The sequence below is a fragment of the Lonchura striata genome, chromosome 1A (genome assembly GCF_050655825.1).
Source record: "Lonchura striata isolate lonStrDom1 chromosome 1A, ASM5065582v1, whole genome shotgun sequence".
NCBI lineage: Eukaryota > Metazoa > Chordata > Aves > Passeriformes > Estrildidae > Lonchura > Lonchura striata.
In genome coordinates, this window is record NC_140741.1 from 35,088,535 (window position 1) to 35,103,972 (window position 15,438).

General features: G+C 42.7%; 1 protein-coding gene across 1 annotated transcript; it reads right to left on the minus strand.

Moving 5' to 3' along the window:
- Positions 1 to 4,303: 4,303 nt before the first annotated feature.
- Positions 4,304 to 15,404, minus strand: LMOD2 (leiomodin 2). Its single transcript, XM_031503705.3, has 3 exons — positions 14,622 to 15,404; positions 9,561 to 10,886; positions 4,304 to 9,212 (listed from the first exon to the last, which is right to left on the minus strand). Exons 1-3 carry the CDS (start codon positions 14,892 to 14,894, stop codon positions 9,186 to 9,188), a joined length of 1,626 nt encoding a protein of 541 aa, XP_031359565.2. The 5' UTR covers positions 14,895 to 15,404; the 3' UTR covers positions 4,304 to 9,185.
- Between the last annotated feature and the right edge of the window lie 34 nt (positions 15,405 to 15,438).

Genomic DNA, 15,438 nt, shown 5'->3' on the forward strand with positions numbered 1-15,438 from the left:
CCCACTTGGTTTCAACTAAACCAGATGTTCTGCTTGTAAAGTATGGTATTCTGTGTTAGAAATAACTACTCAAGCCCACTGCTTGCTTTTAAATGCTAGGAAGGGTCCTTGTAACCTCCCATGACCACAGCTCAGCAGGCTGCATCTTTTGCTGACAAATACTGGAACAAGGTGAACACATTTGAATCTTCCTTTCATGGATCATTGCAGCTCCCCCACACCCAGCAAGAAGACTGAATGGCCCTGCAGTTTTCCACCTCATGGCTTGTTGAAGAACTGAGCAGTTTTACCAGAAGTAATGAACTCTCCCGACTTCTTAATTAAATATCAAATGTGAGACCCTGAGTCTATCCAAGAGATGCATTAACTTTGATTTTCAAAGAAGAAAATATCCTATAAACAAAGCTATAGTCAAATTGAAAATCTTTTGAGACCACTGCTCCATTTGGAGGAGGGGCTAAATATTTATCATCTTGAAAAGAAGTTGATTTGGAAAGCAGGTGTTTAAACATTCATTGAAACATGACAGAGTGAAGTTCAAGTCTTTGTTTTGAGCCATCTCAGGCATGTGAGCCATCTCAACACAACAGCAGAACTGAAGACCCAGAAATTCCACCCTTGAAGAGATTAATTGACCCATCTCTGATGAAAGAACCTCTGCATCTATCAATCACCCCATTGCCACTTTATCCCAGGTGGCACTGCTGATGTCAATACATTGATGAGACAGGATCAGACAATCAACAGGCAGAGCTGGTGATGGGAGAGCGGTCTTGGGTGATGCAGATCCCCAAATGGGATAAGGACCCCACATTCCCAGCTACTCAGCACCACATCTCCTGGTGAGGAATAAAGCTGAGGAGAAATGCACTGCAGGGAGACAGCTGATGGATCTGTAGGGGGGATCACAGACTGGGCAGGGAGCTGAGGGCCCTGAGGGTGGCTGTCTGAGGACCCAGTGCCCTCTGCATTGAGCAGCCTGCTCACCCTGCATTTAATTAGGCATTAGACTGAGACACAGCAAGTGGTAGTACTGACGTGCTGTGCAGTGACTACAGATCAGGCCATTCATTGCCACTCTGAGGTAGTCAAATAACAGCAATCCAGGGTGAATGGGCGTCCATGTCCAGCGTGGTTGATATTAATGACTTTACTTTTCACCTAAGAAGATGACAAAGTACTAAATAAGACTTCCCAATGGACATTGTTTAGAAAGACTAGGAGCTCCATCTACTATGTATTTTTAAGAGCCAGTTTAATTATGTTTGATGTTTTCTTGGAGCAAAAGCCAGTCTGGAGGAGTTTTTATGCTCTACAGACAGGAAGCTGACAGAACATGTTCAGTGCCCTTGAGGTAACACCATGTCTGGTAACAGGGAGCTGTCAGAGCAGGATTAGGGCTCAGGATTGTCTGACACCCAGCTGTGAGCTCAGTTCTCCTTGTGACCTGTGGGATTCTTTGCAGTGGGAATTTGAGATTGGGAGCCAGTGGCACAGTGGGGTCATTCAGGCTGCTCAGCTGTGCTGGGCTATCAACTATCAACATCTGTGCCTCTGTAGTCACAAAGAGCTTAGGGTACTGATCCAGAAAAATTAAACCCAAGGTAAATCCATGCTGCCCAATACTGCCTTCCCTCTGTTCTTAGCTAGGGGTTCCCAGCATCTCCTTTGCACCAGCAACACAGCTCTGAAACTGCAGTGAGAAGTTTGGGGAAGCAAAGTGGAACAGTCTTCCTTTTTGTTGGTTGATTTTTTTTTATGCAGTGCACATCCAGAGCTGCTGGAGCTGCACCAGCTGGTGTTGCACCTAAAATCCAAGTACTGGGATGTTTGGAGTGATTTGATCTCAAACTGATTTTTGTCACTTTAAACTATAGCAGCGACTGAAAAGTTTAGCTCATGAGTGGCTAGCCAGAAGATAATCCTGGCAAGGGATGACATAAATCTTCTAACAAGGGTTTATAACACAGGCAAACCCATGCTAAACTGGGATGAAAGGCAGGAGTATTTGCCCTGGAGTATTAGTCTGGGTGCTGCCTGTGCAGTCACAAACCTTCTGGGCTGGTGCCTGTCTCACCACTTGCAATAAGGGCAGAGTTCGCTTGTACCTGCCCACCCTCCACAGCTGAGACTGACCTGCCACAGTCTGGGCACACTGGGGGAAGAGGAAAACAAAGGGCTGGAATTTGGCAGAAGTGATTAAGAGCACATGAAACCTGAGCACTGTTGCCTTCCAACTTGTTTGTGAAACACAGCAACACATGCATAGGTCGCAGATTTAGAGAGCAGTAAGCTGAGACCAAGCAACCGGGGTGACCCCACACTGTGTACACATAAACACTTCCTTCAGGTGCCTGCAAAATTCTCTGCTTTAACTGTAGCTCATTGACAGCCCTCAAGAACATCCATGAGTGTGATAATTTAAAAATACAGCTATACATACACGCAAGAAAAATAGCCTTCATACATGGAGGCTGTACTTGGCTAGGCTGGTGAAACATCTTCTAGGCCACTCCTGGGAATCATCCCAAATTTATCCTCCTCAGAATGCATAGGCATTTCTGACTATCAGTTCCTTAGATGCTTGTTTCTTAAGTGAGGAAATGGCAGAAATGGCATGTCTTCCTTTTCACAAGCATTCTTTCACAGCCAGGTCAGCTGTGAGACTCCCGTCCTCATGGCTTGCCTCATCTGCATTCCCAAAATTTCCTTCAATGGATCATGGGTTGTGCTTCTCTCACCATTTAGAAATGCACCATTTAGAAGTATTAACTTGTATTCCACTAGTTACAGTATTCCTGTTAGCAAAAATTAAAACAAAATAATTATAGTAATAATGAATCAAACAGCACTTGATGCCTGAGGATCTTGGAGCACACTTCAATCTATGTGAACATAACCTTGCAGTACTGTGAGATGGATCAATACTGATCTCTCCCAGGCAATGTAGAGGCATAACAAGTTAAAAAATATACCCCAGAGTACACAAACAGCCCAGGACATAACCCTCAGTCTTGGCTTTGAGATACATGTCTGGGCTTTCACCATACACTCAGTAAGAATTTTTACTGTGACTGTATTTTAATAAAAGAAAAACATCTTTCCCTGTGTTATAGAAAATAACTCAATTTTTTTTGCCATTAAAAAGGCTTTATAAAATTCATATTCATTTGAAGCTGAAATAGTCAAAGGTTACCGATAGAAATAAATACATTTAGCAGATAGACTGTTTCCTTGCTTTCCACAATGACAGAATTTTCATATCTCCATTTTTCTTTTGGACTGATCCATCCTTTTGACATGGGACAGTTACATATGGATCTGATAGTGCCCCAGCTACCCTGCAGCCTGTGCATGACAGCTGCCCTCTTTTTCCACTATCTACACAGAAAGAAAGCCCTCAGCTGTTGTGCTCTCTCTTTGCCTTCCAGTTTCAGCACAAGGTTGCATCCCCCTGGCAGACCTTCAGCTCATGCTGCCCTTGCAGGACAGCCCTGGCAAGGCAGGGAGCAGCCTGGAGCTGGGGCACATGGTCAATCCATGCTGGGAGCTACCCCATCCCTACCAATCACCCACTTGCTTTGTCCAGTTTTACACCTTCCCTTTGCCTACCCAAGCTGTGACAGCATCCCCTGTCCCTGATCCTCCTCCTTTCTGGCTCCAGGTCTTGGCAGCTCAGGGTGAAGCTGAGGAATTGGAAGCTCAAGTCCCAGCCAAGAGGTAGGATACTGAGATGTTTTCCCTTGATAATGGTGTTTTCTGAGTAACAGCTCTTAAACTTGAGTTCTCTGTACTTCCCAGAGCAAGAGAACTGTCAAATAAAGTAAATTTACTAAAATACTGCAAAAATCATAGTCCCAAACAGAAACTTTATTTAGTGCCTAACTTGAAACACTGTGAGTGGGCAGATATTTCACATGTGTGAAAAGAAAAACATCTCATGCTACTTATATAAAAGGGGCCACCACAAATCACCAGGTGATTCTGAAGAGCATCTTCTCAGTGATACAGGCACACAATTATTTTTCTAAGCAAGGCTTTTTTCCTAGATGCAGTATTTCTCCTTAAGTGTATTGCACAATGATCACTATCCTATTTAAGAACTTAAAATTCAAAATCAAATAATTTAACTGCCAAGTCAAAGTAAACTTGTTTTATAACTTTTGAGGAATTAATCTAAAAATTAATTCTGTCATAAGTGCAGCATTGGACAAATGGATCTCTCATAACCAGAGAGTCTACATGCAGTGCTGGTCTTGTCAATATGTTAAAAAAATTCTACTCCCTCTAGTAAATTATTAGTTTCCTGCTGGCATCAAGTGTGGATGGTATTAAGCCAGAATCTAGCAGAAGACTTTGGTTTCTATGTGATAGTCTTTGTCTAAAGTTACATCTTGATTGCATGGATTTGAAAATAGAGCATCTTACTACAAATTGTAGGAGATTTTTACAACTTTCAGTACTATTCCAGTTTGCAGATCCTGTGGAGTTATCACATCTAAGAGCATTAATTTAATAATGGCAGAGCTTCTGTGTTACCAGTTTCAGGTCTCTGCTTCTGAAAACACCAAACCATACTACTATTTTCATAAGCTTCTTGCATTATTTTAACAATAAGAATTTGTCCATTCCTTTTTAACAGGAAGGCTGTTCCAAGCACCTTCTTTTTCTAAGAGTTTGGGTATGTCTTCTAATTTCTGATCCAAATGCAGTCGTGCATGGTTTCTGGGGTTTTTTTCCTACTGCTAACTATGTCCCGCAGCTCTTTCCACGTTGCAGTATTTATAGACATGAGCTGAAATCCCTTTGAGCCTTTGTTTGGCTAGATTGATCCCACCACCTGTTCTCATCTCTCCCACAGGACAGCCTCTTCAGTTCCCCAGTTATCCCAGCCATTTTTTGTCTCGCTTCCAATTCAAAACAATTTTTCCTGGCTGTTAGTTACTGAAATTGTACACACCCTTCCAGATGCTGTTTCACTTGGGCCGCACCTGTGAAAATAGTGTTTGGAGCCACCTCTCCCCTTACATCCAGGCATTGCAAGTACCCTCTTGGTGGCTAACTCATGGTGGTCATTCGGGTCGTGCTCTAAACAGCCTGCAGACAAGCCCTCTCTATTTTGGGTGTGGAGCTGCTCTGCCTTAATCATTAGTTCCACTGAACTGATGGGCTTCTGAGAAAGATGTACGAGTGGTGGTGTGGAAGTCTGCAATTCTCACAGCTTTGGCTCTGCTCTGCCAGAGCCATAACTGTGTTGTGCTACCGTGTGGGCAAGGGAGAGGCCTTGGCTACAGCTTCCCACTGCTCACAGCCCCTCACGACATCCATTCTCCCACCCAGCCATGCAGGGACTGTCCCACACCAGCTCTTCTGGCTCCCCACTTGTGTGCAGCACAGAATTGGCCTCCAGAAATGGATGTGGCTTCACCTGGCAGGAGCTCCCCATGGCTACCTGCCCTGTTTGGTGGGAAGGAATCACCTCTGCTCATCCAAGCCCTAGCAAGGTGGGTCCCTGTTCAGAAGATCAATGGGGAACTCAGAAGGAGGCAGCAAAATTTCCAGAAGATGTGAAAATAAAATTTCTTGCTCTTTTATGAGCTCCTTTTCTTTCTATAATTTCAGCCACTTTCCTAGGTGCCCAGGCATGACCTAAAGGGCCGCATACTGGATTTACAGGTAGCAGTCAGGCTCTAGCATTTCTAGTTCTTTCAACTCTTTTATAGAAGCACAGAATCATAAAAAGTTGGAAAAAGACCCTCTAAAATCATTGAGTCTAACTCTTAATCCAGCACTGCCAGATTCACCTCTAAACCATGACTCTAAGCACCACACCTACACATTTTGTGAACTCTTCCAGGGACATTTCCACCACTTCCTTGGGCAGCCTATTCTATTACTTGAAACATTTTGCTGAAGAAAAAGTTTTTAGTAACCAATCTGAACATCCCCTGGTGAAATTTGAGGGCATTTCCTCTTGTTCTGTCACTTTTTGTCTGGGAGAGGAGACTGACCCCCACCTGGTTACAGCCTTCTGTCAGGTAGTTACAGAGAGCAACAAGGTCTACCTTGTCGGGCTGAGCACACCCAGCTCCCTCAGACACTCCTGGTATGACTCCCCAGACTCTTCACCAGCTCTGTTGTCCTTCTCTGGACTTGCCCCAGCCCCTCAATGTCCTTCTTGCCGTGAGGCGCGCAGGAGTCGAGGTGCGGCCTCGCAGTGCTGAATTGTCCTGTTACACATGGAACATGTGGATGGTGGATTTTGCTGTGTTTGTTTCTCTGACTGGTCTTTCAGAGAAAATGGGTGGCCACCCACTGCAGGAGCCTCATGAGTCCAAATGAGGAGCATACCTGCATCCTGGGGCTCCCCTGTCCAACTCTGATGGGAGCATAGCATAGGACGTGCAGGAGCTGACTCCAGGACACCTTTCCTGCAGGTCAAACAAGGGGTAGTCAGGCCTTCAGCAGAAATCAGTTGTCTCCTTGTGAGCAAAAAGAAGCAAACTGAGCTTACAGGCAGGACCTGGGCCCCAGAGGTGCCTGTTTCCAAGACAGAAACACATTTTGGCACCTCCTTGTTCCTACTAAACTGTATTACTGTGCAGGAAGACAACACAGAAGGTCCCAGAGCAATTGGGATGATCTGTTGTAGGGTGCTTCCTTGTCTGTTTGAATGGAGAAGAGATTGCTTCTTGGACACTTCTGAGGGAGCTCAGCACCATGGCAGCAGAGCAGGCACCCCAGAGGGAAGGGGACTGGATTTCCTTTCAGTGGGGCATCAAAACCTTTGAGGGTGTCTTGTGGCTCTGCAAATAGGAACCATGCCTTGAAATGCCTCCAAGGGAAACTACTGTGAAATTTATGTAGGCAGAAGGTGATTGCCCAGATTAGACCTTGGCTAACGCACAGGACTTGGCACTTGGAGAGGAGTGTACCACAGGAGCTTCGATAACCGCACGTGGCTGCTGCTTCTGGGCTGTGCAGCCCCGCAGGCAGGGCCACCCTGAGAGGGCTGATGGCCACTTGACAGCCACCACTGGCAGTAGCTCTGGACAAGCTTAATAGGAGCTGTGCCCATCATCCTTTCCTGCAAAAGGGTAATTCCAGCAGCTCTTACCAACCCATCTAATAAATTCTACCCTTTTCCTTTTTTCCTAGGTTTTTTCTCCTTTCACATTTTTTTCTTCTCTCGTCTGTCACTTTTCAATATTCATTTTCTTCTTTATAATCTCCTTTTTCTATATAATTTTCCACCTCTCATACAGTTTCCTCACTTATCACTCTACTTCTTTTCTCAAATGTATGGTATTATTAAGAAAAAAATGTTTACTTGTTTTGTCCAAATCCTCTCCATTGTGCTTTCCCTGAGTTCCCTCATTGCCATTTATTTTCCCTTGCAGTTTCTTAGCTGCTTTTGCCATTTCATTAGACATCCAAGATCTTACTTATCCTTCTCAAGCTTCCATGTGCAAGGTCTGGGGCCACAGGTCTACTTCTGAATGTGGTCTGCATTCCAGTATTGCTTTCATCCTCAGAAAATCCCAAACCTCAGCTTCCATTTCATCATGGGAGACTGACCATAGGTCAATTTTTATGCTATGGAATGCCTAGGCAATTTTAAAGGCAGCTAAAGACCAATCATACTGTAATACTGGATCTAGAAATACTCATGAGTAGTTGTGATCCTGAGCAAGAAGAAAATTGTTGCAAAGTGTTTCAGTTAGTTACAAATTGCTTTTGCTTACAAAAGAAAAAGGTGTCTTCACTGTTTTCTTGCCATGGCAGTAACATTCCTGACAATTCATTCAAAGATCCCCCTCCTCCCCCCTCTGTTAGGCTTAATTTCCCTCCAGTGATTTGTTCCTATTTCTGGGAAAATCTGTCTCATTCATATTTGTAGGTACAAGCTTACACATATTTTTTTTCAGTGGCACTGCTGGGTAACCCTAAGTAATTATCTTTGATGTGGCTTTATAGAAAAGAAATACTAATTCTGTTATTTATAGTTGCAATGAGTAAACTAATTAACACTTGGTAGTGCTTCTGGACATATCTCTCTTCTTGCCTTTCAACATTTTGGCCACTAGTCAGTTTTCTTCATGTTATCACTGCCTTCACACTAGCTGAGGCACCCAGAACCATAACTAATTTGACAGAGGGAGGTGTCTAGTGGTACATGAAGAAGGGCTATTCGTGCCATTGCCTGTGATGTGATATCTCCAGTTGTGCATCTCCAAGTGACGTTGGCTCTGCTTCCACTGTATCATATTGACAGTTCACACCCTGCTTGTTGTTCAACTGATACCAGAGGAAAGCCTTTTTCCACCTGGTTGGTAGCTGCTTTTCAAGTTTCTCTGTCTGACTGGATGTCTGCAGTGGGGTTAGTTCTGAATAAAGACAGGACTTGTACTGAAGGGATCTCACTTGAACAACTCTGCTGCATCCTTAAAATATTGACATTAACTATCAGCCTGTAAGTCAAGGTGAACTACAGCTCTGTTCATCTTCCAGTTGTTTAGGCCAAGGTTCAGTACCTGGTGTGCCATACTGGTGACCTGACACAACTCATAGCTTAGTTTTAATGGCGTTATAAACCATTTTTTCCAATACAAATATGAAACTGCACAAACATATGGGCTCAGGAACTGTCCTCCACATATGCTCAGGTGCAGCTGAGAAAGATCTCAGGTTCTTTTCCAGGAGACTTCCTGACTGCTCATGAACTTGATGCAAGAATCTGGTGGGTTTTCACTCACAGAAATCCAGGACTATGCATCTGCTTGGAAGCTTCAAACCACATTTATTGTAAATTCATGGAAAAAAAAAAAAAAAAGGAAAAAAAAGAAACCACAGGCTGGTAAACTATTACATCTCAGTGTAAAGAACTTGTCCAGTTATGTGCAATGAGATATTGACAAGAATATCCAAATAAGCAACAACTTCTCCATATAAATCTCATTAAATAAAAAAGAAAATTATTTCCATATTTACAGATTACAATGCAAATGGATCCTTAAAGCATTATTTAGTATTTAGCAGGTTTATTTCTTTGAAATAAAAGAGAAATGGCTTGAATCTAAGAGTGTATTTTGGAAGCAGCTTTCTAGACAGTCTATGTTACCACCAGTGGAAGGACAAGCAGCCTCCCCTCGAATACTGCTCTGCTTCTTCTGCCATCCAGGCTTTCACCGAAGCGCTTCTGGTACCTCCACCTATGAAACAGGGAAGGGAAGGGCATTCATTACATTTTCTCTACAGTCTAGATGGAAAAATACCTGAAATTCCTGGCAGACATACACTGCCAAGAGCTCTGTGCTACACATCATCTCCCATAACAAGACTGAGGCTGGGAAAGTACCCCACTTTCTGTCAAAATCACAGTCAGACAGAAATCACTGCACTGAGAAATGCCTAATCAGAGGATAGCCTCCTCCCAAGTGCTTTATTATGTTCACATTTCTAAGATTTTTTTTTTTTAACTAAATGTGTGTACTAAAATTAACTGAGCTTGTGCTACATTTGGACCACAATCAATTACTCAACTAGGATCTCTTACTTACCCGCCTTAATTGCTTTATGCTGCTTGCCCGAATTGCTTCCATAAGGTTGTCATGGAGAGACCTTTGTGGGGTGGATGGCCGGGTGGAGGGTCGTGAACCTTCCTCTGATTTTCTGTCTGAGACCGATTTTAAAGAATCTTTAATTTCTTTCAATATGCTATTCTCATGTTTCCTGCTTTTTTTGCCTTTTTTCTTTTTCTGTCCATCGTGTAAGGCTTTTTTTGAGCTTTCTTGCTGTTTGATGACTTCAGCTATATTCCTGGTAGGTGCCTTCTTCTCTGGAATAACTGGAGGAGGGGGAGGAGGAGGGGGAGGTGGGGGCGAGGGGGGAAGGGGAGGTGGGGGTGCAGGTGCTGAAGGCTGACATTTCACTGGCAGTGCTTTCTTAGGGAGCTTTGGGGAAGACCATGGTGAGCTTTTAGGTGACACATAAGGTGAGGACCGAGGTGTCCCCTTCTGCAAAACTTTGGTCTTTGGATTGATAGCTCCGTCACAACCTGACTCTTGTTGCCGCTGCTCCTGCATACGCTTTTGCCTTTGTTTATCCATATTTCTTGTCAGGATACTTGTCATGCTCATTCTTGGGCCAGCGAGGTCAAAGTGATACCCCAGCTTTACCAGAGTGGTGTTCTCTTTCAACAGTTTGACTATGTCCATTTCCACCTGGCTGCCCATGATGTGCCTTTGATTGTGGAACCGCAGCTCTGTTAGAACCTTGTTATGCTGCAAAGCTCTCATGATGGCCAGCACGCCTTTGCCTGTGACAAAATTTGACTCAATATTCAGACTAGTTATATGCTGATTAACCTTTAACATACCAGCAATAGCTATTGCCACATTGTCATCAGCATGGGTGTTAGCCAAGCTGAATGACTTAACCACTGTGTTGTCCCTCAGGGCTTGGGAAAATTGTATAAGCATCTGTGAAGTGATGTTTTCAATGTTGTTCAGATTGACCTCTGTGGTCTCAGGGTCATTGCTCCTAACTTTTTCCAAAGCATCTTCAATAACTGTTGGATTTCCACAAGGGTGGATGGCACTACTTTTTAAGCTCCGATTATCACTGTCTTTTCCATCATGGCCATTGAGGAAGCTTTCATTGTCCTTTGCACCATTACACTTTTTGTGTCTGACATGGTCAGAATGCCTGCCAGCTGCAGCATTTTGTTCTTCCTCATTCTCATCACTCTCATCTTCATCTTCATCTTCCTCTTCATCTTCTTCATCATCCTCTTCAGTATATGCCTCCTCGGACACTTCACTATTGCTTTCTGTGAAGCATTCTTCTTGAAGTTCTTCTGAATTGTCCTCTTCTTGCTCAGAATCCTGAACAGGAACGTAGTTGTGGGTATTAAACATGATTGAAGTAATGTAACTGCTGCCTTTTAGCACAGGAAATATTATATTGACACCATATAAATTAACATTGAAATCTAAAAACAAACAGATACAGTCAGGAGAACAGAAAAGGTTTCATCTAATACCTTTTTAACATTATTTCTTGTACATACTTTAGATAGTGCTTAGCATAAATTGTAAACACTTTACCAATGTCAGTGATTTCTGCCAAGAGAAAACTTGATATAAGGTATTATGACAAGGACATACTTCAGGTTTTCTATGTGTTGGCATGTCTAGAAGGGGATATAATTTGTATCCTTGACAGCAGAAACATAAGACAACAATTTCAGAATGAACATGAGCAACAAACATGACAATTAGACATCTCAGACTCCCTTGCATATGTTAGCATGTCTAAAAAATTAATGGTTGTCATGCTTTAAAATACAAATAATGTCTGCATGTGTAGTCTTGTATACCAGCATGCAAAAACAGTACAGAATTACAGAAGTCATGTCAAAAATACTTTGGATGTACTGCATGGGCTGCACATGCTAATAAATTATTTGTGAAGAAAGGATTGAGATGCATTCCCACAGGTAAGATGTAACCACATGTCAATAACCCCTGAATTTCTTTGTGTTTGTCAGGAGCTAAGGTGGTGCTCACCACCAGCTGTCGCAGGTCAACACCGTACCACACATTGTTACTGTCTACAGAGAAAATGCACTGCTCTTCTGAAACACAAGGTTCTTCTTGTGTGCTTGGTGGGTACTTGGAAGGAAAATTTGGAACCATGCCCCAAAGCTCTGCTTGCTGCCTTTAGCAATTATGGTGGCAAAAGAGAACTCTATGCAGAGGAGCAGGAAATCATCTTCACATCTCCCCATGGAGGACTCCAGTTGTGCAATGGGGATCTATGGGGTGTGACAGAACCCAGAATCTACAACCAGCCTTAAACTTCTTGCTCAAAAGGCCTTCCATGTCATGTTTTGTCTACCGGAAAAACTATAGTACGCATTTTTTTTACAGTTATAAATGTTCATAAAACTTTGGATGAATTATAATTGTTCTGTATGCACTACTTTAGCAGTACTTATGTTTTAATCTCTGTAAAATACTAGATTGTATTTTCCAAAGTGAGTACACTCTGCAGAGACAGAGTGATTCTGTTTCTGGAAAACAGAAGTGTTGCTAACAGGACAGCCTATTTTTAGACAACCTGTGCAGTTTTAGGTTTGCTTAGTTATCTGGCTCTGAAAATAGAGAACTGTTAAAATGCAGAGTACTGTCTCACAGTTTTCAGCAGAATTCGGTGCTGCGAAATATGCAAAAAAAATGCTAATTGTAATGTTTGCAGAACTGTGACTCTTAATGAAACAGGACATGGAGTTGTTTCTGCCTGATGTTCCTGAGCATTCAGTATCTTGGGGTCTTGCAGGGTCTGACTGCATTGTCCTGCACACAGAGATCTTGTAGGACTCAGTCCTATTGCTTCTCCTGCAGCAAGGCACTTATGCTGAGAGATACTGTGCTACCTATAGGTTTATTATGGGATTAAGATTTATATCTGTATCTTCTATATATGTGTAGGGCTTTAAGACTTGAAAACACCAGGTATCCAAAACCCTGTCTTCATGCCTTTGGTTTTATATCTTGAGGAATATATACTACAGATGAGCAGAAGGAGGTGCCTTTAAATTCACTCTTGATATGTTTAGTGATGTTAAATTAATAAAAACCTACTTTTTTTTTGAGTGGCATTTCTGAGGTCAAAGGCAGAATTTAGTTGCCTGTCATGTACATCATCTGGTGTCATAACAATCTGCATTATAATTTTGAAATTGAATACAGAGACATATTCTTACTGTAGCAGCACTGTGGTACAAGACTGATGCAGGCAACCTGTAGGGCTTCACCTTACTTTGTGGGAGTAGTATGATGAAAAGTCAGGACTAAGAGAGTCAATGCAGAGGTAAATATCTTGGGAGGACAAGTTATTAACCCTAAAAGGCTATCTGCAAGTTGTTTGCCTTTTGCACCAGCTGATCTGTCACCACTAACTATAGAACAAGCGTGAATAGCCATCTTAGATAAAGGTGCATAATTTCTAGACAGTTGAAAGCAAGAAGAATATTGTTTTCAAGGACCTTTCTCATTGCCATCAGTGGAGAGAGTCTTTGTGACCTCTATATCAGCATATCAACTTGCATTTTGGAAGTTTTTTCTCAGATCAAAAAGTATAGTCTTTTGCCAGGACTTGGAGTTTTAGCCAGTACCCATTAATGCTGTATATACATGGAAAAACAAAAGAAAAAGAAAGATCCTGCCATTGTATGAGATACTGAAGTAGACCTGTTCAGCAGTTTTTTAGAAGTGCCCAGGTTTCAAGTTCCAGGCTAAGCTGGAAATAAACATTAATCTTGCCATTTACTCTCTAGGACTGACAAACAGGGAGTGAAGTCTATGTCTGCAAGCTGATACTAATGGTCTGATGACAGCTACTGGTCTGTGCTCTTGCCTGCAAAGACCTTATACCACCATTCATGAACAAGAGAAAATACTTACACGTAAAAACATCCTGCATATTGCAGGGCAATTTAATCTCTCTGACTTTCCTCTAGGAAGATATTTTATCTAATGTATAAACTGCAATTATTTCCTTGTAAATTAAATAAGCTCCTGCATCAAGGCTGTTAGAGGTTCTGAGTTCAGTTTTGCTGTCTTTGCCTCTGTTGTATTACTTTCTGCTTAAACATGGGAAAACGTGTCCCTATAAACACAGTAAAAGCTTGGTATGAAGCAGTGCTTAAAAATCCCCAAGTCCCCACTTTGTTTTGAAATTACATGGAGCCATCATGAAGATAGAAGTTGCTTTTTGGTTGGGCTCAGTCTCACATACTCTTTTAGCAAGAATTAGGAGTGCCAACATGGATATCAGCTGAGTCTGAGTGTGCTCACTGCTTGCCAAGACTCAGACCTTCACTCCTGCCCAGCTGTACTGCTTGTTTGCAGTTCAGGAAATGGCTTTTATTACTAACATTTTTATTTTTGGGGATGAGTTGCCTAACAAAAAGTATTGGTTGTTTTTTTGAGAATGCAGTTAAATGGTTTGACTGATGATTGTATCCCAGGCCACTTTTTAAATAATGTACAGCTGCCCTCTGACTACAGTTGCCAGAAGACTCCTGAACCATGCCAAGGATCCTCAGCAGGAACAAAGCAACACAAGCTGCTGACTGCAATACAAGATGCTTTCTTCCAGCGAGCACAAAGCCTGGCATCCGCTTACTCAACTTCTGACATAACATGTATTCAAAATTATCTTCCTTACATGTTTCTCAGCAGTCAATACTGGCTGGTTTTTAAGGAAAGGCATTTTGCGTAGCTTTCTTAAAAAATCGAATGCTATCCAAAAGACCACATCTCTAGCTATTAATAATTTCTAACATGCCCTTTAATTTTTTCCCTATTTTAATCACTAATGATAGTTTTTGTAGCACTTTCTTCTGTTCTGAACAGAGCACTTAAGGTACTTTCAGAGAGAATAAACATCCTCTGAGCAAATACTCAGCACTTTAGCAGGCACAGAGGTATGCCTAACAATGTTTTTAAAAATGCTACAAGAAACTGAAAGAAATTAAATCAGTCAGTGAGATCATGCCAATGCAGAATAAAACCAAATACCTATAGGAAACAGCAAATGCCTCAGCATCTTACCTTCTCGCATGCACCCAACCTCTCTTTTTCTAGGAGTTTCTTGGTCTCCCTCTCCCAGTAGGCCATCAGTGCTTCCCTGCTGAAAGTCCCTGTTGGTGTTTTCTCTGTCAGGCTCTTCTGCCGCTGCCCCACTGGAAGGTTACGGTCGGGCTCTATGTCCTCTAGCTCCCGCTCCAGCTCTTTCAGCTCCTCTTCAGTGAGAGAAGCCAGGAGCTCATCTTCATCAATGTCTTCATATTTACTCAGCTCTCTTCTATACCCAAAGGTAGACATGGTCCTGCTTGGTCAGGCTGGTACAAAGCTACAGTGACCAGGCATTCAAGAAGGCTGAAGCAAGCAGGCTGTCTCGTGTGGTCAGCAACTGTTTCCCTGCATAGCCAGAGGCACCCTTTTAAGAGTAATCATCGGGGCTTACGACAATGCATGAAGGGATGAAAGCATGCTCCGTTTTAAGCATCAGACGTCAGCTAGACATCTGAACAGCAAGAATGTCCCAACACTAATGTTTGCAAGTCCCTTAAAGAGGGGGATTATTGACACACTGGCCATGGCCATATTTAGAGCAGGCAGCTAGTGGGAGAATACCAGCCTCGCAGACGGGGGGGCGGCACCAAATAAAACCCCGGGTGCACTTACACTGGCATCAAGTCCAAATTGCAGCAAGGAAAGAACAATGAAAATCCATTTAATCCTGAGTTGTCACAGGGCTGGAAATAAAACACCCTTGCCGTTGTTCAGTGGACTTCCTCTCACAGTTTTCTGGTGGAATGCTGTTATCCCACCAAGGTGTTTGCAGGAGGTTGGGATCAGCGGAAAG

Coding starts and splice junctions, on each gene's coding strand:
- LMOD2 (XM_031503705.3), bottom strand. CDS start 14,894: ATGTCTACCTTTGGGTATAGAAGAGAGCTGAGTAAATATGAAGACATT. Junction 10,887..14,621: donor GGTTGGGTGCATGCGAGAAG/GTAAGATGCTGA, acceptor GTTCCTGTTCAG/GATTCTGAGCAAGAAGAGGA. Junction 9,213..9,560: donor GCATAAAGCAATTAAGGCGG/GTAAGTAAGAGA, acceptor CCTGTTTCATAG/GTGGAGGTACCAGAAGCGCT.